Source organism: Aythya fuligula, chromosome 3 (assembly GCF_009819795.1).
Source record: "Aythya fuligula isolate bAytFul2 chromosome 3, bAytFul2.pri, whole genome shotgun sequence".
Taxonomy (NCBI): Eukaryota; Metazoa; Chordata; class Aves; order Anseriformes; family Anatidae; genus Aythya; species Aythya fuligula.
Window position 1 is genome coordinate 103634059 of NC_045561.1, and position 27519 is coordinate 103661577.

General features: G+C 50.4%; 1 protein-coding gene across 2 annotated transcripts in view; it reads left to right on the top strand.

The window, feature by feature from the left end:
• HPCAL1 (hippocalcin like 1) overlaps positions 1 to 21214 on the top strand; it is a 43280-nt gene extending 22066 nt beyond the window's left edge. The window contains exons 3-5 of one of the 2 annotated variants that reach the window (XM_032185108.1): positions 17895 to 18363; positions 19518 to 19623; positions 20701 to 21214. In XM_032185108.1, the coding sequence (XP_032040999.1) occupies positions 17986 to 18363; positions 19518 to 19623; positions 20701 to 20798 (582 nt within the window). In that variant the 5' untranslated portion in view covers positions 17895 to 17985 and the 3' untranslated portion in view covers positions 20799 to 21214. The remainder of the gene's footprint in view (positions 1 to 17894; positions 18364 to 19517; positions 19624 to 20700) is intronic. The other variant, XM_032185107.1, reaches the window with a different exon arrangement.
• Positions 21215 to 27519: the final 6305 nt, after the last annotated feature.

A 27519-nucleotide genomic window follows, 5' to 3' on the forward strand; every position in this document is an offset into this window, starting at 1 on the left:
TTCTCCACGCCCCGTGAGGCTTTTTCACCACCCTTCACCTCCCTCCCTGATCAGAAACTGCCCCACTTTCAGTGTAACTTACAGGCAATTCTAATAAGTTTGGTGGTTTTTTTTGGTCAGCATTGTGTTGTGTTTTTTTTTTTTTCCAGCCCAAACTCCTCTCCCTTCTTCTGCTTCCATTTTAAGAGGCACCGGCCTTGTTCTGCTGCACTGCCACTTTCCTTACTTGCTCGCTTTTATTTTTTTCATGTGTGTCGCTGAGGAACATTTTGGACTTTGCTCTTTATTTTTATTTGGGTGATCTAATTCAGCTCGACTTTGGCCATTTCTCTTTACCCCTTTGCTTCCTGACCTCCGCGACGCAGCTGCCTCTGCTGAGCAGCCCTTTCATTCCACTCCTTGTAGGCACTCTGCTGAGTCCCACTAGCCCTTTTTGGGTGATTTTTTTTTTTCGAGCCAGTCAGATTGGGAATCAGTCCCAGCCAGTCACCCCCACTTTGCTTGGGGCTGGAAGTACCAGCTGTTTTCTTTTTTTTTTAACATCTTTGCCAAAAAGAGACACTCCGCTTCCTACAAGTTTGTCCTTGAGCCCTTCCTGCCCAGTTGACTTCCATACCGAGTTCCTTTGATTCCTGAAAGCTTATGGAAAACTGAAAATGCCAACTTCTGTGGTACATTTCAGAGTATTCTTCTACTTAAACCATCACTCCGTGCTTGTGATCATCTCCAGGGTTTCTTTCTGTGAGCACTGACAGTGTCTTAAGTTCGCATCACCCTTTTCTGCTTCAGCAGCTGGAGGATTAAATCCACTCCCCGCTGCTTCCAAGAATATCCACGGCCAGTTCTTACTCTTAGGTTCTCTGGTTTAATATTTTGGGCAGTTCCAGTCCCAGTAAGAGGACCCCTGCCAGCGTCTTTGCCCCTCTGTGAACCTTCAGCTCTGTGGTGCTGCCCCGAAGCTGCCACCCCGCACCGGTGCCCCCCCTGCTTCCCTCTCCGGGCTTTCTTCTCCTTCCACCATCTCCTCCTGCCTCCTGGCTTCTCCATTTCTGGCTCTTCCGCTGTGTTGCCCTGGCTCCCAGGATCCATGTGTTAACACTTGCTCTCCTTTCTTACTCATCATCTGTGAATTTCTGGCCGATTATCCGCCACCCTGTCTGCCCGTCGCTGCCCATGTTAATACGTCCTTTGTTCTCCGACGTTCAGATGACACTGTGTGCCTTTTTTTGTCTGTCCACATTTACCAATCCTCCTGATTATTAAAACCAGATGTGGAAATTAACTGATTTTCCTGATTATCCTCTCTCTGGAGGCTTTTTTTTTTTTCTCCGTCAGTTTAAAACTCTCAGCTGTGCCTGCTGTGATCACAGACGGCCGTATCTCCTCCGCTGCAAGACGTCCTTTTTTCCATGAATGCCTTCTGGGCATTACGAACATCCTAAAACTTCCTTTGCAGTATCAGTTCTTGAACCATATGGATGACATTAGCTTATAATGGCTCTTCCTTCCTTTGGCACGGGCGAGAGAAGGCCCCTGGGGATGCTGCTCGGAGGCCAAGCCCGGTCTCCCCGGGCATCCCCTGCAGCCTGGAGGGAGGTGGGCACCTCTGGGGAGCTTCTCAGCCGGGTTCCTGCTCCAGATTGCCCTCCTGGTCTGCTCCTCCCCGCTGGCACAGAGGGTGTCCCCATTTTTAAGCCCGTGGCTGAGCTCTCCATCTGCATGCTGAGGGCAGGAGCACTTCATATTCTGCCAGAGGGCCAAAAGTGATCCTCTAGGAGAAGGAGGAGATTGAATACTCCAATAACAAGGACCAGATAAAGTGGTGAAAATAAACAGAGAGCTGAGAACGGTGCCGTGGAGGAGCCAGGGGCACGAGATGGAAAAGGAGATGGAGGAGCAGGGTACGAGGGAGGAAAGTCAGCCCCAGCACGTGAGCTCTGCAATCCAGAGCAGCTGAAGGACTTCCTTGGTGCAAACCCATCCTGCAGCTTGTCGCCGAGCAGGAAGAGTGGGGCCAGATTGCTGTGTCTACAGAGAGCGCTTGTTTTATTTCCCATTAAGAGGGTAGACACAAAATCAGATTTCCACTCCGCGTTGTCTCGTATTTTTAGCCTGTGATTGGATTGCAAATGCACGCTGGATATTTACGTTTCTGGAAGCGGGCTCTGGTGCTGTTTTCTTAACCAGGATCCAAGTTAATTTGCTGAGCTTCCAGATGGAAGCCATTTGTTCCTCTATTACAAATTCGCAGGAATGCTTAATTTAATCTAGATTTTCTGGCCGAGTACTTTGCCTAATCTAACGTTCAAGCATTTTCCTTACCTCCCAATCTGCTTTGTTTTCCCCTCCCCCTGCGCTGAATTGCCACTTGTGCATAAATAAATAAATAATAATAAAGAATAAATAATAAAGAATAAAGGAAAGGGGTTTTGCAGAAGGAGCCACCTGTCTGTCATCCATCCGGACTGGAGCTCTTGGGGAGCAGATTGCCCGTCCATCTCCTCCAGAAAGTTTCCTGAGAAGAGGACCAGGCACGAGGTGTAGCTGTGGGAGCCCGTTAGCACTGTTTCACTTGCTTTATTGAGGCTTCTTGAATGTTGCCAGGCTCTTTGTTTTAAGCTGTTCAGCGATCACCTTATTCTGGCCTAGTGCATGTGCTGAATAAAGATGTCCAGCTGCTGCTGCGGGTAGGTAAGGAGATTTTCAGGGGGAGGCTCATAATTTTCCTTGGCAACACTCAGCCTCCAGTGAATTGAGTGACTTGTGATTTTATTATAGTCATTTCTTTAATGAAATTTTAAACTACATGTCTCTTTGACAATCACTTCTGCCTGGGGTTTCTAAATATCCGTGCAAACACTGGATACACGATTTGAGTGCCGTGCAGTGCATGCTGAAGCAGCAGGGCAGACAGGTGAGGTTAGCTCGTGAGCCGGCCCCTTTCTTCACTAATGCATTTTCCATAACTGTTGAGGCTGTGGTAGGAAAAAATGATGCGTCACGTCTTTGCTACTTCAGTTTCAGAATGAATGTACCCAACCGGCTTGAGGTCAGCTTTATTATTGCTTCTTCTGTGTTACAAATTCCCAGTGCTCCCCGTAGCCAAACCTCATCCCAGAAAAGCACGGAGGAGCTGCATGGAGGGGCAGCATCCCTAAGCCTGGGAGACACAGCACGCTCGGAGCAACAGGCTTGCTGGAGAGCTCGTCCTGAGCCCGTGGCACATGTCTGGATGGATATTTGCGATTGACAGCGTGATGAGGTACCAGAAAACATCTTCGTGGTCTGCCCATGTCCAATATTGCTGCGGTCCTGTGCAGGAAGGCACGCAGCTCAGCGTCGGGCCCAGGGATGGTGGGTACATCTTGTAGGTGCTCCAAGGGTCAAGGCAAGACCTGGGCATGGTTCTCAGCACCCCCAGCAGCTGTGAAACACCTCAGGCTCAAAGGCGGTGTGCTAGGCGTGATACGGAGTAAAAGATGATTTGTTTGGTTACCGGTACTCAGGTTAACAGGCGGGAACCCAAACGGGAGGATTTCTGTATCGGGAGTACAAGGAATGTAAGAGAGGTTTGAATTCTTATCTTACACAGTTGTTTGGACAACATAATGACTCATTAGGGGGAGAATTGGTTTTGTTTGCTTAACAGGCAGCGAGATGACATAATCAACTAGAGCAGGGAAGCAATCTAGTATTTTAAGTTACTTGAAATGATATAAAGGGTTCTATAATGCATATTTTTTTGTTTTCCTTCTTGTTCTGCCATTATAGAAAAGGGTAACTAGAAAGCAGAAAGAAATAGGATTTGTGTTAGAAATGGACCAATCTGTCGCTTACCCATGAGGTAAGCTTCTTACTTTGAAAGTTTTCTCCACCTGCAAGGTCCCAAAGACCCTTTCAGGAGTTTCTCACAGCATTCTCCTGCTTTAATGTGAATGGGACACCAAAAATGTGCGATTGTGCCCACGTGCATGAGTTGCGAAGATGCTGCTGCAGTGCTCCACAAGGCTGCCCTGCACAGGCAGAACTGGTTCAGGCTACCCAGCAAATCCTATTAAGGCAGTAGTGTCAATGCAGCGTATAAAACTTTGGTTCAGAGGGGTGTATTTATAGCTGCATTAAGAGTATTGTGTACACAGGGCTTTTCTTTCACTCCTAATCTGGGACCTTGGCAGAAATCTGCCATCCCCTTTACCTGTGCAGCAGTTCAGGTGTCAGACCTCCAGGAACACTGGTGTTTTAGCTGGAAGTCCTGGTCATCCTTTAAAGCCACCCGAGGGCCATCATGGAGCAGGGACTCATGATTTTCTACCTGCCTCTTTGTCCAGCATCTCCTCCTCTCCTGGCTCACTTACTCACTGGGCTCAGCAGTTTGGCTCTTGGAGTGTGCAGTGTCCACAGCCACCACAAGTGCTCCCGAGGTGAGATGAAGAGATGGGATATATGGAAGTGATCTCATTAAACTTCTTAAGTGATGAATGGTCTTTCTGAAACACAGAACACAGAACAGCCCATGTTGGAAGGGACCTTGAAAGATCATCAGGTCCAACCTTTCGTGAGAAAAGGGAACCTGGATGAAATTATCGAGCACCTTGTCCAATTGCATCCTGAGGACCTCTGGTGATAGGGCTTCTACCACATCCCTAGGAAGGTTGTTTAGGAGTAAGGTGTATGATTGTGTGCGTAGGATCTGGAGTTCAAAGGGACGAAATGTAGCAGAGCTGCAAAGACCTCCTTTGCAAGCATCTTCACACTGTTTTTAGTTCAGGCTTTGGCACTGTGTGAGTGAGCTAATGGTATGTCAAAGAACTGTCACTAATGCTGTTTTAAAATATCACACTGTTGCTGGAGCACAGAGAGCAGTGACCAGCAAGAATATGGACAGACATCTTGTGCTCAAATTGGGGTCCCTCCAGCACCACCAGCCCCCAGGATGCTACCGCAAAGTGCAAACAAATGCGTTAATAAAGCGTGAGAGCTTTCTGCACACTTACTGCATTACCCTGAGCTACTTGATTACAGGGATTGTTTATTTTATGGCTTTTTTTTATATTCTTATTGGGAGCCATTTGTCAGTCTGCACGGAAATCTGATTAGCTTAGAATTGCTAGCTCTCTGGTATATGTTGACCTATAAAGTGAAGGATGCAGCAATAAACACAGTCCATTAGGCTGCTGCTGGAGAAGGCTGTAGGCTTTGTTGGAAGTGGGAAAGGACAGGGCTTGATGCTTGAATGCCAGAGCACTTGAACGCATGGGCATTCAAGGGGCAGGGAGCACGGGGGCACAGCATGAGGCTTCCCCTTTGGCCAGCAAATATGCCACCCATTGCCCTAAATCAAATAACATTATTTTTTTGAGGCAAGGTGATATATAACTTCTTGACTGACCTTGGTACGGGATGCCTTGTTGCATTTCCAGGGGGTGTTGAATGGGCTGTGTGCAGAAGCTGATAAAATACTGGCAAGGTGACTAAATGACACCTTCAGCCTTGTTGTGATATTTGTGTGAAATGTCTTCAGTACAGCAAAAGCCCAGGGCCATTCTAGACACTATCCTCTTTTTTTTTTTCTTAATTACAATAAAATAACACTTTTAAATTAATAAATCAAAATAAATATTAAATGAATAAAATAAAATAAAATGCTGGGTATCACCATGTATTTGTTGGACTGGGCTGCGAAAAGATACTCATGAGTCAGCTCTGCTGCTTCAAATGCACAGAAATATTTGCCAGCTTTAACAGAAGATTCTCTATGATTCCTGAACTATTAAAGTTACATACATGTAAATGGCTTCAGTGAGTCTACGTTTTGTCCTAGTGTGGGGGACCATTGAATGGCTGGAGTGGCCCAACTGTCTTAGATTCCACCCTTTTTAATAGGAATATAAATTCATACATTTATATTACTAAATAGAGGCATCCATTAATTTTATATTCATTGATATTCATAATTCAACACGTTACTATTGTTAAGGTTCTGGAAGCAATGCCTATGTGTCTGGCAGCCGCTTGGTATACTTGAAGGTGCCCTGTCCTTCCCAGAGCACTGGTACAGTGACAGCTACTGAATTTCTCTTGTCTTGGAGGTTAAAAAAAAACAAACACACAATAGTGAGATACTAAAACCAAAGCAGACACCTTCTTGCAATTTTAAGTGACTCAGTTTTATGTTTCAAGTTCATTGTCATCCAAATGCTGTCTGACAAGTGCTGTCCAAGCAGCACGTGCCCACCAAGCAGAGGGTGTGTTGCTGGTGCTGCACATCAGGGCAAACTGTAGAGGAACCAGTACAGCATTTGTTAATCATTGGTCTTAGAAACAGTGCCTTGATTTACTGGGGCTTTCAGAGCTCTGAAACAGTCATTCCTCTTTTATAATGTCACTGTCTAAGTGGCCTGCTTCTGGCATGGGGCTTCTCTTTGAGGTGAAGCTGAAGCTGTCTGTAAAATGGGTGATTTTGCGGTTACAGCCTGGTAGTGTAGCCACGTCAGTCCATGGGCACAAATTGAGTAAGTATATTTTTCCTTGAGGGTTTTGCTCTCTTTAATGCGGACATCTTGCTGATGTAGGTAGCAGCTGAGCTCCCTGGGTTTGTTCAGCCCAGAGCAGGGCAGGCTGAGGGGAGGCCTCATGGCGGCCTGCAGCTCCCTCAGAGGGGAGCGGAGGGGCAGGCGCTGAGCTCTGCTCTCTGGGGACAGCGACAGGACCCGAGGGGATGGCATGGAGCTGGGACAGGGGAGGGTCAGGATGGTGTTAGGGAAAGGTTATGCACTGAAAGGGTGGTTGGGCACTGGGACAGGCTCCCCAGGGCAGTGGGCACAGCACTGAGACCGGCAGTGTTCAAGAAGTGTTTGTACAACGCTCTCAGACACATGGTCTGATCGTGGGGTGGTCCTGTGAGGAGCCAAGAGTTGGATTCAGTGATCCTTGTGGGTCCCTTCCAACTCAGCATATTGCAGCAGCCAGCAGCAAAGTCCTCAGTCACCTCAGGAATCTTCATCCTGCACCTTGGAAATAAACGTTTGGGGTTCCTCCTTGGGCCTTGCTTTGTGTCTTGTCCTAGGTGGGAGCCAGGAGGTAGGTTTCCACAGCACCACAGCATGCAGTATTCTCTACATTTCCTCACGGAAGACTTATCTTGGTCTTTAGAGGCTCCTCTTTTGCCTGGGTGGCAATGGGGCTTCTAAAGGTGCTGATGTAGGTATATGGGATCTTACGGTTCCTTCCAAATTCTGACTAGTGTAAGAAAGGAAAATGTGAAACCCGTCGCTGGGCGGAGTGAGAACGAACAAGTGGCTTTGTACATTAGAAAAAAAAAAAAAAAAAAAAAGAAGAAGAAGCTAAAAATAGGCTCCCCACAAGCCTGCACTTCCTGGTGAGCGCAGGGCTGTGGCGGCTGGGGCAGCCGGAGCCATGGGCCGCCTGCGTCCGCCTCGAGAAGCCCCCTCCTGACCCGGGGACACCGAGGGGACAGGCGAGGGGCCAGCAGAGCAGGTCAGTAACACAGCAACGGCGCTGCGATCGGAAATCCACCGAAATGAACCCAAAATCAAAGAGCCGGCAGCCTGCGGTGCTACCGTGGCCTTGTGGCAGGGGATCCCATGCAGCTGGGTGTGCTGACCCCAAGAGCTCGGAGGCTTTGAAACCACTGCCGGAGGGAAGTGAGAGGTGATGCAGTGGGGAATGCCAGGAGCTTCGCTTTCAGTTGTGACACCGCACCAGCCCCTAACCTGTTGCTTCATTTATTTATCTATTTCTTCATTTTTTTTTAAGGAAATAATATCACAGTGGACACACGCGCTTGAAAACGTTTGTAATAATCGAGTGCTTACGAATAGGCTGATGAATGCAATAGGAAGTTGCATCGTTTTGGCTGCCCCGTACGCGCAGGATCGAAACTTCCCTTGCTTAGTCAGTGCCTGTGGTCACTGAGATGTTACAGAGAAATGCAGGCAGCACAGGGCTCTGTCCAAGCTGCCAGCAGGGACCCTTTCTTTCTTATCCGTGGGAGATAAATGAATTTTACTCTGCGCATTGCTCTGCCTTGCTTCCCTCAAATCCAGAAGCCAATGATTTGGAAAGATTGCTCGGAACCCCCTTCTAAGTTTTATCAACGATTTCTCAGCATAACTCGGTTCCTGCTGGCATATATATCAGCTGTATATTTACATTGTGTGTTTCTACTTCACAGCTCGCCAGCTTCTGTCGTGTTTTCCCCCAAAAAAGCCTGAGAAGTGGCTGCGTGTGCTGCCGGGCCCTGTGCTTCGCAGGGGTGCATCCACCAGCACCGGGTGCCAGCGTGCTGGGGGGAGACGCTCCCTCGGTGGCTTGGTGGGGGACATTTGGGACAAACCCCGGTGGGGGGGAGATGCTCTCAGGTCCATCCAGTGGTTTTAACTCGTGCTGAACTTCTGTGGCTAATTGCAATCCAATTTGGCATGCGAAGCCAGCGCCGCAGTCACACTTACAGGATGGCAGGGGGATAAGGTCATTTTTCCATTTGGCTTCTCTGGAGGCTTCTCATCTGTCTGGTTGGGCCAGTTTCGTTGGTGTTTTTTTGATATTTTGGGGTGTGTTGTGTGTTTTTGTTATTAAAGGAAAGTCTACGCAATCGCTCCGCACCTCTTTCATGCACTGTAATTAGACGTGGAGCAGGCTATTGAGCAGTTGTGGCTGAAACTGAAAAAGAAAAATGTTAACTGCTGGTACATGAAGAAATCTTTTTTATGCTCTGATGATGACTGCCCATTTGTGTTTTAGCATCTGTTCTGTCCACGAATGTAGAAGGAACTGAGCTGGCTCAGCAGAAACTGAAACCCAGCCTAATCCCGTGCTATAATAAGAGCTTAATGGCATCATTGTCCGTCCGTGGGCACTTCGGCAGCAAACTAAGAAAACAAAAATACATCAGCACGAAAAAAACAGAGCGCAGGGAAAGCGTCGATGGCCGTTTTGGGGCCTGCTCCGGCGGGATGGCTGCTTCCTGCCAAAGCTCTTTATCAGCTTTCGGCCGGCCGGCCCGCAGCGTCCTCCTGTCCTTTCACCCCGCGCCTCCCCGCTTACATAACTGACTTAGGCATTACCTCCCCTGCTCTCCTTGCTGTGTCTTTAGCACCTCGGCATCACTCGGGCCCTGCGTTTCTTCTGGTAACAACTTTCCCTGCAGTTCTGCTCCTTAGGCGAGGCTGGGAGCGGGTAGAAGCAGAGATAGTAGCTCTAAATTGTTGCACGTTGAATTTTTCAATCTATTTAATTGCCTAACCCCAGTGGAATTATTTACCAAAAATAGATGGAGAGTAACATTTCTAATTAAAAAAGTCCCCGTAGCTTTTGAACTCTCGAAACTTTCTCCAGCCAAAAACTGAAAGTGGAATGGATTTATTTATTTTTTTTTTACATTTTTATCAGACCGAGAGAAATGCAGAGATTAGCAGAGCATAAACAGAAGGATGTGAAGTTGGCCTCAAGTGCACTAATGATCCGAGCAGCCAATTTGGTTCGCGGGAGAGTTGTGACTGAGCCTGAAGATCGACACTTAGGGTTTCAATTTGTCAAATAAAAATAAAGCAGGGAAGGTGATTTTCTAGAAATCAGGCGTCGGCCTCACCATGCCTGCGTACAGCCTGCTGCGGTCCTTGGAGAAGCACGGGAGGTCACCAGCTTCTCCTCGTGGGTTGCTGTGCTGTGCTTCAGCTCGTTCCTGGGAGGCCCGGTGCCAAAAATCTGCATTTGCTTGTTGCCAAAGGCGGTGATGTTTCTTAGCTGCTCTTTGTGGTGCACTCGAACAACTTCTGGCGCTGCTGCGTGATGAAGGTAAGCAGAATTCCTGTGTCCACAGGGGGAAAAGTGTCGAGTTACAGACATAAGGCATCTAGTGTGTTCAGTCTGGACAGACTGGGTGGTGTTTTATGGGCTGGGAGGCGATTTTCTGCAACCTTTTGAGGCAGAGCAAGCAGGCACGGTGTTGTTTAGCCTTACCACATGCTGCTCTTTCTCAGGCACCTCCTCTTTGTCCCTGGCTCCTCTCCTGGGACACCCGGGCTGGATATGGAGGGGACCTGCAGCTTGCTGAGGGCTGCTGATGGCACCAGGCATCGAGCACCTCCCTGGGGTGCTCCCCAGCTGTCCTTGGCACCTCTTCTGGTGCTCGCTGCTCTAGCAAAGGGCCGTTTTCATGTCCCAAGCAAACTGCCTGATGGCCTCTCCGCTCATTACAGCTGTTCCTCCGGTAGGTCAGGCCCGAATCTCCCACTTAAGAAATAAAAAAAAACACAACCACAACAACAGCTGGATTATGTATAAAATAGAAATACGTGGGTGTGAGGAGCTGCACTTGCTGAGGATGTTTTCCAGTCCACAGATCCAAGCAAACAGCAAACAGAGAGCGATTGTGGTCTCCTGGAGTGAAAGCTGTGGTTAGATTTGTTTGTTTGTTTTCCTACAAGCCCGGGTGTTGGCTTTTTTTTTTATTATTTATTTTAAACAAATGCGCCACTATTGCCTGCCCTCGCGGTGGCAAGTGGGGTCCTCCCTGGTCGCGGGACACTTGGAGCTGGAGAAGGGACTGGAAACTCCTTGTGCAACTCGTGCTGCACGTGGAGATGTTCCAGCAGCCAGCCGGGATGTTATTTCTTACGCTCTTTTTCCACTGAGCTCCCCATCTCTTCCCTTAGACCTTATCAGAGGATCAGTGTAGCTGCACTGTCTGCTGCCACGGAGTTGCCATCAACACAAAAGGTCGGGATGTTTTGAGAGAGGTGGGTGACCCTAGGTCAGAGGATGCACAGAATTTGGGGGCAGTCTGTGCCGTCTTGGTGGCCGGGGACACGTAGAGAGGAAAATACCATCCTGGGAAGGGGTGAGGAGCCTTCCACAAGCAGTGGGTGCCTTTGGGCTGGGTGTTAGGAGGTGATTTGGAGCTGTTGGAGGGATCAGATCCCATGAAAGCCTGACTGGGGTGACTGTGTGTTAGCCCTTGGCGCTCAGGCCATGAATTTGGTGTTGCCCCGGGCTGTTCCTTGCTGCGCTTTGCCCAATTTCAGCACTACAAAGCTGCCTCCTCGGCCGAGTGCTCACACTAATACGAATTACCGGAGATAACCTGAGAGTTTTACAACTTCTGCACTTCTACAGAGCGCACTTTGCCGTCCCGTGAACCCAGATCCGGGCAGGTAACTGCTGTGACAAATAGCTCGGCTCCTTCTCTCCCTTGTAAAAGCGGGGAGGAGCAGATAAGCCATCTCCCCCGCTTTTGGCACGAGCGCAGCTTCGATGGCTATCTCGGCAGGTTGAAACCACAGCCGTCTGTTCCACGCCGGTGGGTAATTGCTCTGTGCAAAGCCATTCACGAACTCATTTTTTCCTCCGGGAAGCCGCCGGCTGTTTGCTCAGTCCCGTTTCGGAGCAGCCTCGTTCCTTCCTTCCCAGGGAGCCAGGCAGGGCTGCGTGCGCAGCTCTGCTCCTTCTGACACGCCTCTAGCTTTGTTTTTGTTTCTTGAATAGATTTTGGACTGGATTTTTCCCACATTGCTCCTCAATCTGTCTAGCCCGATGTTTTCCAAACCGTTGGTTTCCTTCCTCTTTCTCCCTCGTTTTCCATTATTACATCTTGCAGCCCACTCAAGGCGCCGGCGAAGTCGATTTTAACAACTTGGGCACAGCTCAAGCCCTCCCCTATTGGGCTAACAGGCAGCGAGTGTGCTTTGGGACACTAAATGTGCTGGAAACCAGCAAACCAGGCTCCCTTCCTATAAGCTGATGCTCTGGATGGAGAATAGGGCATGCGAGCAGTGCTACAACCAAGCACACGCACTGAGAGCCCCGTGCCAGGGCTCCATCACCCACCCAGCTCCCAGATATTCAGAGGAAACCTCCTCCAGCTTCAGGTCAGCTCCGATACCCGGTGCTATAACATACAGAGAAAAGACCTGGCTGGTCTGCAAATCCACGTTTCTGCGCTCTGTGATCCCGTTGTGCCCCAAAAAAGCAAATATTCCATGGATATTCATCAGGGAAGGGGTGGGTTTTTGCTCAGCACCAGTCCCTGTGTCTGCTGTGCCCCAGGCTGATGGATCCACGGGTGGTGAGGAGCTCTGAGAGGGACAGGTAGAGCAGGGGATGCATCCATGCCTTCGGATAAACGGGGCTGAGGAACAGTGTGATGCTGGGATGGCATCGCTGAGGGTAACTATAGGGCTTTTTCCAGCTTCTGCCCCAATTCCCTGGTTATCCTTGTCCTACAGAGGATGTTCTTGGGGCTCTGGACCTTTGGGTTGCCAGCCCGCCACCAGATGGGACTTTCTTTCGATGACAACCCTTCAGCAGCGCCCTGGAGGAGGGCTATTTAAAGCTCTCGCCCTCTCTGCGGGCTGCAGGACGGAGGAAGCGCTTCCTCCACGCAGATCTCTCTCCCAACCCCGCAGACGCTTTTGTCTGCTTCCGTGCAGTCCCCACCCTGCCTGGAGCCGCTCCAGAGCCCCGCGCGCCGGGGCAGCGCCCTATTGTTCGCCCCGGCCGTCCTGAGAGCTGTCTCCTTCCCTTTGTGGGAGCTCTGAATGTTTGAGGGGGGACAGGGAGGTCTCCGGATACACTCGGCAAGCCCTGATCTGTCTTCTCGGGGTCAAGAAGCTGAAAAATAGAAAATATTGACCACGAGGGAATGAGTACCCAAAATGCTCTCAAATTATGGCCTGTTCTTACACATCCCCAAATATTTCTATCAAACTGCAGCTGACTTTCCTGGCCCCAGAGGTTGGATATTCACTGGCCTTGCCTTTTTAGCGTGCATCCTACAAGCAAAGAGCTCTTCGCAGGCTTCAAGGCTGAGGGAAGGAGCCTCACTCGCGTGTGCTGAAAGGAGATGTCTGCAGAGGCTGGGAGAGCGCACGGCTTCAGAAACTTCCAGTCAGTACCCGACCCTGCACCAGCTTTCCCCTCCTTTCAACCACCGCCACATCCTTTAAACACTTTTTTCCTGTTTCTCCGAAGAGGAAAAAATAGATGAGAAACGATCGCGTTGATGTTGCGCAAACGGGGCGCTCGCGGAAGGGCCTGGTTGGCACGGCTCCTCACCCAGGAGAAAAGTCGCTGCAGATTTCCAGGGAAACACAAATGTCGCCCTTGGGAAAAGGGGGATTCCCAAAAAATGCCATCCCGCTGGCTAGGGATGTGGAAGGTAGTGGAGAAGTGGGTAAAAGGTTGGGTTTGGCAGGGTGAGAAGCGGAGCTGACATCAGGCACAGCCCAGGGGCTCGGCAGAGGCCAGAATAATAAAGGGAGGATCCCAAACCAGCAGGGGGCAGGCCCAGAAGAGCTTGGCCGTCCAGGGCCTGATGCAGTAAAACCTAACCACACACGTTAATTATCTATGGTACAACAAAGATAGTGCTATCTGAAAGGGAGATCTTAGAGGGTAACTCCTTTATGAGCCCCATTGAACTCTGCACAGAAATGCCAGAGAAGAGAGGGGATTTTCACCTGGGTGTTCTTTGTCCCCCTAAAAATGTCAGAAGGGGCCTGGACAAGGGGGTCTCCAGCCGATCCCTCTGGTTTGGAGCTCTCCCTGTCCTGCAGGCTGCCAGGATTTGTTCACCTTGCAAGCAAGTTAACCAGCGGCTTTTGTCCTCTATTCAAATGGGGATTAAAAACAAAACCCCCAAAAAACACCCCAGCACCACCAAAAAAATGGCAGTGGAGAGCAAGTTTGTTTAGAAAGCCAGATGGATAAAAGAAACTGCTGCGGTGTTATTAGATCGGAGGTTTGGGGAAGCAAACACTGAGTAGTCGAAATTGTCAGCAATAACCGTGTTACTTGGTCAAGGAAAACCTCAGTGACAAGCAGGATTTCTCTCTTTTTTTTTTTTTCCCCCCAGTGGTTCGGTGTTTTTAATTAGGCATCTAAACAAATGTCAGCTGAATTGTTGTTCGAGGTAGCCGGTTGGCGTGCCTCCAAAACCACAGTTTTCATCGTCATCTTAGTAAGCAAAACTCTGATGTCAGATAAAGGAAGGATTTAAAAAAAAATAATAAAAATAAGAGTTTCTTTCCAGTCTTTGAAAGAAGACAACCCCGATCAGCTACCCCGAGACCCCCCGGGCTCCTCAGAGCCCACTGTCTCAGCACGGTACCTGCGGCCAGGGAGAGGAAGGATGTCAGATCTCACTTTCCATTTAAGCATCATTAGCAGTGATGATGATCTCTGAGGGCTGATTATCGCCTGTCACCATCTCTTTTGCAAGTGTCACTGTCCCCAACCTCTTCATCTCCTCTCCGATGTGATGGGCTTTGCTCAGGTGCTCAGACACTTGGCGCGGCCACGTTTCGGCTCATTCAGGTGGTGCAGAAGGAGGAATTTGATCCTTGGTGGCCAGCACCGGAGCAGGATGTGCTTTAGCTTAATTAATTAAACAAACACCTCGCGTGAAACGTCTAAAACCCAGCGACCAGCCTGCCCAGCCATGCCAAGTCCGTGGTTGGGATTTTATCTCTCCGTCAGCCCTGCCCTCTGCAGGTTTTTGCCACTTTTCCTCCCTCCCTGACCTTTGGGAACATTGGGAACATTGCAATTGCAACATTGCCCTGGTTTCCTGGTTCGGGGCAGGCACCTCTCCTACAAGCCTGCTCCCCCGGAGGTTTCTTTCAGCTATCACAACTGTTCCCTGCCTTACCGTGACCTGGGTTTTTCCCCGCGCAGCCCAACCTGCTCAGAAGAAGCAGACCTTGTACGCTCAGGCGCTGTGCTGACACGTTTTCCTCGCCATGTAATCCTGTGCAAACAAACTGTTCGTTTTTTTTTTAAGCCTTGGCAACTTCGCACAGCACCTAAAGACAGAAGGAGGCTGCCTGCTTCGCCCTTGGTGTCAGTAAAAAGAAAAAAAAAAAGAAGGGCAAAGGGAGGAGATGAGGAAAATCCACTCACGGTTTTCTTTTCCTGTCTCAAGTAACAAGCTGTGTCCCTGCCCGAACTGCTCCCACCCAAATTAACCTAATTTCCTCATTTGCTCGAAATATTTCTGGGCTTTTCTTCTTGCGTTGGGGAATAGTTGCCCTTTACAGTAATAAGCTCTCCTTTCTGAGCTGGAAAACGTTACAGAGAGCTCCCCGAGGAGCTGCCAGATTTGCTGGTCCTAGCGCAGGTCTCCCTTTCAGCCCAGAGCCCGTTTTTAATTCATTTTGCAGCAATTTGGGGTTTTTGCCGGCGTACCCTCGGTGGGGTGCTGGGGCTGTTTATTAACACCAAGTTCATTCCCGAGGAGGTTTGGACCAGGCAGGGCATCTCTGGGGAGTTGTTCCTCCTCTTGCAGCCATCACTGATGCTCTGAGAGCATCCCCTCAGGAGCACTGCTCACAGGGGTGTGCCTTCAGCAGGTTTGCAGTGAAAAATCTGCATTGCTCTCTGCTTTTTTTGGGTGATGTGCGCCAGGAACATCACTTCTGGCCGTAACTGGTGGTAGGTATAGGGCTTGTGGCAAAGGGGCAGCACCGAGCTCTCTGGCTTGGCCTCGGTGACCTGCTCATCGCTGGGATTTTGCTGTGAGCCCAGAAAGAAGAAGATATTCATGCTCAGGTAGGACTCAGGGGCATTTCTCTACTTCTTTTTGCTCCTCTGGGCAATCCAGCCAGCACAACGGCGCTGGAAGCCCCGAACACCTCTTGCTCCTGACAGGAACAAGAACCCAGCACCACGCCGACCCGCAGCCCTCATCACGGCGCTGAGCCCAGCGTCCCGAGCCCGCTGCCTGCCGTTTCCATCAGCAGCCCTCCTCCGAGTGGTCTCGCGGCTAAAGCAGCCGCCGAGCCTCTGGGAAGTGATTTGATGAAAGCATTTCACAGCAATCGAGTGAAATGCCAGCTGGGGGCCAGCGGCTGTCATCATTAATGGGCTGTTTCGCTTTGTAGCAGCTACCTGAAGCTCGATCCACGTCGAAGGTGGTTTTTTTAGGCGTGCTTTAATAAATTAACGTTAACGCTGGTTGTTTAATTATTCCTAGCAAATTGCTGGCATCAACGGCGGGGTTGGAGTTGGGTGGAGCGCATTATCGAGCCTTTCAGAAAACTCGTATGCAAAAAAAAAAAGGTGTTTAGGTCGTTGCACATCACTTTTCTGATATAACGTTACCCAAAAGAGGAGGGAGGGTGGAAATAAAGCGTCACTTGTTGAATGCAAAGACTGCTGGGGTATAAAGCTTTCGAGGCTGATATTAAATAAGCATCCATCCAAATATCGGGATGCATCTTCCTGTGATTAAGAGTATTGAAGCCTGATAAATGAGGTTAACTTCTTGCCTCTCTTTTTAAGGGAATGGAATAATAAAAGTATTTTAGGAAAAAGGGGAACGGCCCCGGGCATTCCTGCAGGGGATGCTGGCAGAGACCAGGAGCCGCAGCTTCCCCACACGCAGAGGTATGGGACCTGCAGAAAACTGCCCTGAAAGGAGCAGAAATAAAGCTTGGGAGCTGAAATAGCTGCAGCTTTCTAGAAAGCAGCAGCACTGATGATAACAGAGGTTTCTGCGACGCCCGACGCGTTGCACTAATGAGCAGCTGGCTGGTTTTTGTCTCCGAGCATCAAGCCACGGGGCAGGACAGGGATTTTCCCCATTGCCGAGGCAACAGAGAGCACAAGTGGGATGCAGATAAAATGAGGTTAAACGCAGCTGGTGACAAGCCCTCCGCTGCACTGCGACTTATTTTGTGCTGACCTTTAACATTTTTTTAGGTTCTTACGCATGCCTGGGATGTTTTGCTCTTTGGGAAGCGCTCAGCCCCGTTATGTTTTTCCCTGGTGCTGGTTTCTGCGTGTTTTGCTGCTCCAGTGGGGCTCTCCCAGGCTGCGGTCCCGTCGTGCTGCGCGTTTTGGGATCAGGGTGGGAGATGCTCCTCAACCTCTCTGTGGATCTGCGGAGAGGTGGCAGCACTGCTCAGCCTGGGAGGCCACAAAAAGGGCCTCCCAGGCCTTATCCTTCCAGGCCTTATGCTGGAAGGGATAAGATCCAAAAATCCATCGGGATATCCATTTTATTTCCTCTCCTAAGTCCCCCCTGACTGTCTTTTGCTGTGTCGAAGGCTCTTGCTTGTCGCTAGGCCTGTGCAGGCCACCCGCACGTCACGGGCACTGTCACAGCAGGGGACAATCCTCCCCGCTCCTAAAAACCCTAATAAAAGTGTGATGTTCTTCTTTTGCCCGTGCTGTGGACTACTGAACTTACCGAACAAACTTACAGAGGTGCAGCAGCCCCAGTAAAGGTGGAAGGAGCTGCTGTGCCAACCCAGTCTCACTGGGGTCCTGTGACACTGCTTCAAGGAGGAATGGGGAGGGAGGAGATGGTCCCAGATCGCATTAACTGAGGGGGTTAAACAAAATAGGGTGCTTTCCTAGTGGGACAGGCAAATCCAGCATCTGGAAAGCCCAGCGGAGGGCCACAGAGATGATACGGGGCCTGGAGCATCTTCCCTGTGAGGAGAGGCAGAGAGACCTGGGGCTGTTCAGCCTGGAGAAGAGAAGACTGAGAGGGGATCTTATCGAGATTTACAAATACCTGAGGGGTGGGAGACAGAGGGACTTGGCCAACCTCTTCTCAGTGGTCTGTGGGGACAGGACAAGGGGCAATGGCCACAAAATGGAGCCCAGGCAGTTCCGCACCAACATGCGGAAGAACTTCTTCACGGTGAGGGTGACGGAGCACTGGGACAGGCTGCCCAGGGAGGCTGTGGGGTCTCCTTCTCTGGAGATATTCAAGGCCCGTCTGGACGCCTGCCTGGGCAGCCTGCTCTAGGGAACCTGCTTTGGCAGGGGGGTTGGGCCCGATGGTGCCTGGCGGTCCCTTCCACCCTCCAATCCTGTCCTTCTGTGCTCTCATGCTCCTTCTGCCCTTGTCCCCTTGCCCCGTACAGGCTGTGCAGCAGGCAGGCAGGCTCACGCGGGGCTGGAGCTGACACGGGTGCTCTCTCGCTTGGCAGCAGCTGAGCCGGGCTCCGGGCGAGGATGGGGAAGCAGAACAGCAAGCTGCGCCCCGAGGTGCTGCAGGACCTGCGGGAGAACACCGAGTTCACGGACCACGAGCTGCAGGAGTGGTACAAGGGCTTCCTAAAAGATTGCCCGACGGGCCATTTGACTGTGGAGGAGTTCAAAAAAATCTACGCCAACTTCTTCCCCTACGGCGACGCCTCCAAGTTCGCCGAGCACGTGTTCCGCACCTTCGACACCAACGGCGACGGGACCATCGACTTCAGGGAATTCATCATCGCCCTGAGTGTCACCTCGCGGGGCAAGCTGGAGCAGAAGCTCAAGTGGGCCTTCAGCATGTACGACCTGGACGGCAACGGGTACATCAGCCGCGGGGAGATGCTGGAAATCGTGCAGGTGAGGAGGCTCTGTCTCCGATCTGATGGGCTTAGCTCGAGACCTTTGGGGCTGGCGGTGTTTGGTGTGTGGGGATGGGTCCCTGCCGTGTCCCCAAGGGGCACTTTGGGGCCACGGTGGGACCTAGGAGGTGCAAATGGTCCTGGGAGACAAGCAAGGCTTCATGCAACCACCCTGAGGCCTAACTCTTGTGGCTCTCCCTGAGGAGTCCTTGGTGGGGTTTTGGTGGGGCCATAAAGACCTAAATGCAGATTCTGCTCACCTGGTTAACCTCAAAATCGATACTACAGGCTCTGAAACATCAAATCGGAGTCAACGTGAGCTCAAAATTGAGGACTGTATCATGCCCTCATCCCCTGAAGGCTGGGAGCATGGCCCTACGGCTGGCTCTGGGGCTGGTGGCATCCATCCTGGCAGCGGGATGCTCTCCATCCTGATACACCGGAGTACCTCTGAACACCAGGGGCCACTTCTGTGCAGGTGGCCGAGCACTGGAGCAGGTTCCCAGAGACGTGTTGGGGTCTCCCTCCTCAGGAGATACTCAGAAGCTTCTTGGGCATAGAATCACAGAATCGTCTAGGTTGGAAAAGATCTTCAGGGTCATCAGATCCAACCACCAACCTGACCTGCCGAGTCCCAACACTAAAGCATGGTCCTGGGCAACCTGCTGCAGGTGTTCCTGCTTGGGCAGAGGTAGGACCAGATCCCTCCAGAGGTCCCTTCCCACCACAGCCACCATCACCCTGTGGTCCAGCCCCTAGCTGAGGTGGGTCCAAACCAGCTTGGAGTCCCCAGTGCATTCCAGGAGGATAAAAGAGGTCTCATCTCCAAGAGCAGAGCTGTGCACTGGTGCTTTGCTCCCGTATTTTGGCTCAGACCCACTTGCACGTTAGCCCGAACCCTGACTTTCTCTTAAACTGACCCGGCAGCGTGGGTGCTTCTTTGAAGTGCGACTGAACACAGGAAAGAAAAATAAAAAACCCCGCAGTCAGAAATTCGTATTTGTTTTGGTTTATAAAGTCCCGCAGCTGCCTGCTGGGTCAGCTGCCCTTTTTTTATTGCTGCAAGCTTAAATTATTTTTCTCAGTCCTGATGCTTTGTAGTTCGGGTCATGTTTTTCCTATGTCCTTTTTTTTTCTTTTTTTAATACTCAGGCAATCTACAAAATGGTTTCATCGGTAATGAAAATGCCAGAAGACGAATCCACTCCAGAGAAGCGGACAGACAAGATCTTCAGACAGATGGACACAAACAATGACGGTACGGCCTCAGCCTCGTCCTGCTCGAGGGGGGAGATGCTCAGCGGGGCGAGGATGTGGTTCTCGTGCTGACACAGAGACCTGTAGCGATACGGCTTTATATCTAGAAAGGCTGTGTCTGATTTTAGAGCATTTCATGACAAAATGTACAGCGAAAGCTGCTCTATGCATCCTCCATCTGCTGCACCTTGTCGCTGAGATAAAGGCAGCTTGTTCCTGGTAAAATATCGCCCCGTGAGCCACGCGCTGCCAAACAACAAAATCTGCAGGGGGGAAAGGTAACGGAGAGAGGCTGGTGCAGGCTCCCACGTTAGCAATGCTCGCTCCCTGCCGGGGAGCCAGGGATGGATCTGCTGCACCTCTCGGTGGCTTGAAATGTTCCTTCTGCCCCACTCGGCCGTGGGACACGGCTAAAAGCTTCTTTGTGTGCTGCTTTTCAGCACTGCAAGGAAAGGGAAATGCTAATAAGCTGCCTGATCGTTAGGAGCGCTCTTTTTCAGACTACAAAAAGTGAAGAAAACAATTTTTTTGGAGACATTAGCCAGAAACTAGGATTGAACCTTGAACTCTTGGAGCAGGAGGGAGGCAGCAAGGGGCTTGGAGGGGCAGCAGGGGCGGCCACTGCCCACACTGAGCGGTGAAAGCAGAGAGATTTGGCACAGTTAGGTTGAACACAGCACAGCACTGGGAGCATTGCGTGCAAAGCGCACACACAGGCAGGTACCACACCTCCTGTTCATGTTTTGTGCCATTTGTACGGCCCAGTGCTGGGACAGAAAGCTGCTGATACTACAACAGTTGTATTTTTTATTTCATTTTTAATTCGGCGCTGTCTTTTTAAATGAGAAATGACAGGTTTTTACGCTAGATTGTTTTGCAGAAGAAAAATGCATCCAGGCTTAAGGGCTTGAGCAGGATTTGGCTGCCGTGCATTGCACTAAATTCCCCGAGATGCATTTGCAATAGATTAAATATACGTGCATTGCTTCTGTGCAGGGTTTTTTTTAATCTACAGTGAGTGGCAGCAACGAATGACTTTTTTTTTCCTCTCTTCTGTTTTGCCTGTCCTCCTTTGAAGGTAAACTGTCCCTGGAGGAGTTCATCAAAGGTGCCAAGAGCGATCCCTCCATCGTGCGGTTGTTACAGTGCGACCCCAGCAGCGCGAGTCAATTCTGATACAAAGCGGACAGTTTGCAACCAGAATCTCGGCTTGTCCTTCAAGCTTTGCTCGCAAATGGATGCCTTCTCAATCATTCCTCAACAGTTAGCGGATAAGATACCATTGCCAGATTGTGTGTGTCTGAGTGAAAACAGCCCTCGCGCCCCTCACTAACACCAGTGCAGCTCTCCTTCGGCAGCTCCATTTCTGCTTTCCCGTAATGTTTTGGTTCACTCTGCACGTGTTAAGGGTAAATTGAAGGTATGTTTACATGCAGATCCAAAGGGTTCCGATCTCCCGTCAGATACCACTTCGCTTAGCCTGCTGGAAGGAAGATGGTTGTTCCCCTCGTCCCAGGAAGACGCTAGGTAGGACTTTGACCCGACGTAGCAGATGGCAGGTAATTTATTTTGCTTCGGAAATGACTATGTTGAAAAAAAAAAAAAAAAAAAGAAAAAAGAAAAAAAAAAAAGGTGGACTGAACGGAGTAGAAAGTTTAAAAAAAAAAAAAAAAGGAAAAAAAAAATAAAACAACAAAAACGCAGCTTTCCTGGGCATGGTTCCAATTTTCTTTTTGAGGAAAATTGCTTGCACTTATCTAATGGTCTTTACTTTCTTTTAATATATATATAAATTATATATATATGGTGAAGTAAAATTTTAAATATTTAGGTCATCTATTTAAGGCATACAATAGACTTCAAGCTTTGTTTCTTCTAGTTGTCTGTGATTTATTCCGCTCTTGGAGATGATTGTTTTCTCGTGGTATTTATGCATTAGCCCGCCGCCGTTCCAGAAGAGATGCATGACTCGCAGTTCGTGGATATCTCACTCTGTTTAATTACTGAATGCCAATCTTCGTTCGTTCTCGCTGTCGGTTGTTCCGGCCTTGCTGTCCTAGCGGCAGCCCCGAAAGGAGCAATCCTCGTTTTGTATTTCTCAGTGGAGTCCTACTTTATGGTGGTCGCTGCGTGAAATGGCTTCTGAGTGACATGAGGTGATGTGACTCGCACCGCTCTTCCCGACCTCGCTGCACCTCCTCCTCCTCCCTCTCGCTGTCGATACGTTACTAGTCTCGTGCATTCCAGTGTTATTTAATATCTGCCTAATGCCAAGAAATATCAATTGAAATAAAAGACTACTTTTCTTGTCCATAGCTGTCTTCTTTTCACCCCCACAGCAAATCTGTGTCGTCACCTATTTGGTGGAAGGTGGCTCCCCGTCCCTGCCCTGTCCGGGACACGTTTTGGCTGCTTTGACTTTCACTATTAAATAAATACAAAAGTTGTGTTTGTACTAAATCCAAATAGAAATGCACCGTTAGGTCAGTACAGCACAAAATACAGCCTCATGTCAGTGCTGAGGAGCGCCTTCATCACTTTGTTTCCGCAGAAATTCCGAGCTGAGCCGTGAAACCAACCTGCCTTCCACCTGCAACGCCCTGTGGATGGACGCAGCCCTGAAACCGAAGCTATTTGGGAATCTGCAAGCCAAGGAAAAATTAAAAAAAAGGTATTGGGGGAAAAAAAAAACAACACAAGAAGTCTGGTGGTTGCTTGCAGCCCGTTGGCAGCCTCGCTGCTCATGCAGGGAAGTGCTAAAGCACTGAATTCACCACAGATGAGCTTCCACGAGAGGCTCTTCTCGCAAGGGACGGGTGGCTGGGGGATGGAGGTCCCGAGGGGACCACAGGGTGTTGCGGCAGAGGTGCAGCGGCCACCCCGGGCTCAGCCATGCAGCCACACTTGGGCGAGCGTGTGGAACCGTCCCTGTGCCTGCTGCAGGACCGTGCCCCCGAGGGGACCGCAGCATTTGAATCGCGGCAGGTCTGCGGGATCCTAAAATGAGTCAGGCGTGTTTTTGTTCGGGTGCTGCACCATGTCCCCTTGTTTTGGGTAGCGAGGATGGTAAGAGTTGCCTCGATGTAGCGTTCGGAAACGCATCAGGTCTTTTTTCTCGTCATTTGTCTGAGTCTGGGAGGTCCTTTTTTCAGGTTTTTCTGACATCTGTCCTGGTTTCCGCCTCTGTCTTTGGTGAATAGCAAGATTGAGTAACTGACAAAACCCAAACTGTTCTCATTCAAAAAAAAAAAAAAATCTTACAAAAAGCCCATTTTATGTGTTTGGGGGGAAACAAACGAAAGCTGACTTCTAGTGATGAGAAAAAAAAATCCTATTTCATTGGCTTTGCAATTTTTGTATTAAAATGTGCTGAGATGTCCAGGAGGGAAGGCTTGTTGACGGCCACCACGTGCAGATGGGACCGTGCCCTACAGCTGGGTCCATCTGCCTGCACATCTCTCCACAGCATACATGGTGATGCTCCCCAACATCTCCCCCAGCCCAACTTCTTCTGCCTCTCACAGAACCACGGGATCACAGCAGGGCTGAGGTCGGAAGGGACATCTGGAGGTGTCTGATCAGCCAAAGCAGGTTCTGGTCCCATGTTTCTTTTTTTATTAGGTTGTTTCTTGCTTTTTCCACCGCATTCCCAGCCTTTAACCAGACCTGCTCCAGATGCTGGAGCTGGGCACCCACGGCCGCTAGCTGACTTCGAACATCTCGGCTCTGCTGGGACGAGCCCCTCCGAGGCCGTGAGTTTAACTTAGCAAAAGTGGAATTTGGCTCAAAATAAATAAATAAAACCCCATCAACAGGTCAATTTTTACCTCGCTTTAATAAGCTGCGTAATTATTCTCTCACCATGGAGATACCCAGCACTGCCTCCAAAAGCTCTGGCTAATTACCACATCAATTCAGGCTCTTCTGTAGGAATCGCAGGCCCCGTTAGGCTAATCCTAAATCATGCCATCGCCTCCCGAATGAAGTTAGCACCCACAGAGGCTCTCCTGGAGGTCCCAGCCTGGGGGTCCCTGGGTTCCTGCCAAGTGTGGGGACAAGGCAGGAGCCACCAGCCCCAAGGAGGAGGCGAGGAGCTGTCCCAGAGGCTCGGAAGGGGTAAGTCCACAGACAGCATGTGGGGTGTTTGGACAGACGGACAGCAGTCGGGCTCATCCTGATGGAGAAGTGGTTTATCCTAAATGAAGTCTTTGTTGGTTGGGATGTAGCTGGAGGGAGCAGTCTCTTCTCTGAAGATGAGAAGTGAATACCTCCGGGCATGGGGACTCCACCACTTCCTTGCACAGCCCCTTTTAATGCTTCACCACCCTCTCCATGAATAAATTCATCCTGATGTCCGAGCTAAACCTCCCCTGCTCTTTTCTTTCAAAGTGCAAACATGTCACCTCGGCAGGACCCCGTGCTGGGAACTTCTCCCCGCAGGATGCCTTCCTCCCACCTGGCCCCGCTCAGCCACGAGCCAGGTTGCTGCCAAACCTTTAGGTTTCCTTCCTTCTCTTTATTCCTTTTTTTCACTACTTCCCTGGACCCGTTTTGGGGTAAATCACCGATTCCACATCCAAGTGGCTGTGGCTGGCAGCAGGCGCAGCGCTGGCAGCTCGCTCCTTGGGGAAAGGTGAGCGCAACGCAGCTGCATTAATCTGCCATTAATAACCAGGAACAAAACACAAACACTGCACACTCTTTCCTTGGAGAAAATAAAATAAACTCGGATAATTCAGATGTTAGTGTTGCGCAGCCATGGGTATTCCTGTGCTGCTTGCTGCCCTTCTGAATTATTGATATTTGCCAGCAAGCAGGGCTGGTGCCTGCTGGGGGACCTGGGGAAGGAGATTTCAGAGCCATCCCTCCCTGAGGTTCGGGTGATACCAGCCGGCCAGCAGTCACACTGCCACGAGCCCAGTGTCCCCCCACGACCTGAGCAGGTCACCCGCTCCCCTGCCGAAATCCCAATATCACTTGGGGCCGAGGCATCACAGGCTGCACCACTGAAAGCTGCAGGAGTGATGGAAAAAAAAGTGAAAAAGAAAAGCAGAAAGAAAAGCAGAAAAAGTGTGGTTTTGTAATTGATTTCATCGGAGTGAGGTGCCTTCCCGTGATACCTGTAAGGGAGCTGCTGCCCACTCTGTGCCTCTGCACGGCCCCTCCTGCGCCCACCGCCTGGCACCCAGGTGATGCTCTCCAGGCAGCACAGGCTGGGGCAGCCTCAGTTGCCATGGCAACACCCAAAAAGGACCAAAGGGTATTCTTTCTTCTCCACTCTCTTGCAGAAAAACCTTACTTTCCGTTTTGGATGACTTTGTAGCCCCCCGCCTCCAGCAGGGACCAAATCCTGCTGCAGTGCACGTGAGGAGCCACCTCAGGAAGTCAGCGTAGAAGTGAGAAGCCGAGTTGCAAAAACTCATTATTTCTTTAACCAGGCGTCCAGGTGGAAACAACGATTTCCCCCAACTGTGGATGTCAGAGCAGCGGTGCCAACCTGAAATGCCACAGGAAAGGTTTTACAGCAGCCCGTTAAAAGGAACTGCAGCAAATTGCTGGGATCAGGTGGTATCCACCTGAGTGCACTACAAGTGCAGGAAGATAAGTGTAACCTCTCATTTTTATCAGCTTTTGGCAAATACGATACCAGATTATTATATATATTTTTTAAAATGACTCCAGGGACAGTCACAGAAACTCCAGAGCATTAAGCTTGATGTCTGAACCAGAAAAAGCTGGTGGAAACTGCAGCCAAGTGCAGACATTGCAGATCGTGGGATAAATTTGATTTATTAGGGAAGAGACAAAATGGGCTTTTACAAATGAAGGTCTTGCCTCATTAATCTGTTACCGGTCTTTACAGTAAGGCATCGTTAAATGATCTGGAAAGGGATGGAGAGAGGCAGTGGGATAAAGTTTTCCAGTGATACAGAATTGTCTGGGATAAAACCAGAGCTGGTGGAAAGCTTGGTGCTTCTCGGTGCTGCTGACTGGACAGTGAAAATATAACTTATATTGCCTAGTATTGACTAGAAAAAAAAAAAAAAAAAAGTAGTCAGAAACAAAGGAAAGTCCTAACTGTTCAGAAACAATAAAGAAGGCCAAATAAGCATGATGTTGGGATCACTTTGGGTAGATCTGAAAGTATCAGCTAAATTCTCAGTCACAGAACCACAGGCCTTCCAGCCTGGCCTTGAACACCTCCAGGGATGATGGGGGCATCCACAGCTTCTCTGGGCAGCCTGTGCCAGTGCCTCACCACCCTCTGAGTGAAGAATTTCTTCCTAGTACCGAATCTAAACCTACCCTCTTGTAGTTTAAAGCCAATAGTCCTTGTCCTATCACTACACCCCATGACAAAGAGTCAATCCCCAGCTTTCCTGTAGGCCCCTTACAATCTATACCATGCTTTGGGCTTTTGGGGAGCCTTTGGGTTTGGGATATTACTGAATTGTGAACCGAGCATCACACAGGGCTACAGTGGCCTCCGAAACCTCCTTCAGCTGCTGGGGCAGAGCCGGGGCTGCCGGGCCTGCCCCCATGGCAGTGTCCTGGGCCCGGAGCCTCCAGGCCTCGGCAGCTGGTACCCATGGCCATGTCGTGTCAGGCCCGTGCCAAAGAGCTTCCCAGCTGCTCCACGCTGGCAGGGGACATTTCGGTCAGCCCATCTGCCCCTTCAGATGGCACCAGTTGGGGAATTTGTGCACCTTTGGCCTGAGGGCGCCGAACACCCGCTGGTGGTGTGTGAGGGCTCCTTTCTCTTCAGCCCACACCGCCTTGGCTGCTCCACCTCTCCCACAGATAAACACGCCACCATTTCTCAGCACAAAACATCTCCCTAGGCACTAGCAATGTACCACTTTAAACTCTAGGTCAGAAATAGCAGGGTCAAGGAAGATTTTTATCCCTTCCTGCTTCCTGCTGGCACTTGCTGCTCAGGCACAGGAGCCCCAGCGTCAGGAGGCTCATGGAGGGGTTTGGGGAGTGTAGGGGGTGGCAAAGGGTGCTTCTGTGCCCCTGGGCATTTTGGGGGATGGTGCTGGAGAGCCAGGTTGGTGGAGATGTGCTCAGCCTTGCTGCAGGCCTTCTGGCATCACCCCCTCAGACAGCAATGGGGAAGCGCCCAGCCTCTCCCAGGCCACTTTTTGGGTACCAGCTCTCCTGGTGCTCCCTGCCTTCCTCCTCCCTCCCCACCACCACCAAAGCTGGAGAGGTAAGGAGCAGAGGAGGTCAGTGCTGATAGCACCAAACTCCCTCCCTGTGCTGGGGCTGCCCGGGATTTGGTGAGCAGGGAGGCGAGGCAGGCGGTCCCATGAGCTGCTGCTGCCACCTAGCCCTCGCACCCACACCTGCTGCTGCTTTTCCCCTTCATATTGCCAGTTTTCTGCAACTTTCCTCTTCCCAGCCACCGAAAGAAAATAATTAAGGTCTAATTTTTTTTCTCTTCACCTCCTTTTCTGAGGATGCTGCCTTGCTTGCTGCAGTACTTAGGGCCAGGACGTCGTCATCTTAAATGCTCATTAAGAGAAGCTCCCATGGATGCTACCTTGCAGGAGGAGAGGGATGAGGTAGTGACGTGCCTGGATCCAGCTCTCCATTACAAGCTAAACTTGTGAGCTTGAGTTTCCCTAGCTTAGCTCCTCAAAGGGGGTGTCCTGAAGATGCTGCTCATGGGCTGCTTCCTAAATCTTCAAGTGCCTCTGGGCATCCCCCTTCCAGTTCTGTTTCATGGTGAATGTACCAGGGTGCTCAGCCAGCAAACCAGAGCAGGAGAATTCACTTCTTCCCCCATTCCCCATGGCCATGGGCTCAGATCTAGCCAGAATTTTGGGGCTGTGCTTGCTGAGCTGCATCCCTCCACCCAGCACCTCACGAGCATCCTAAACCTGAGGCTCAG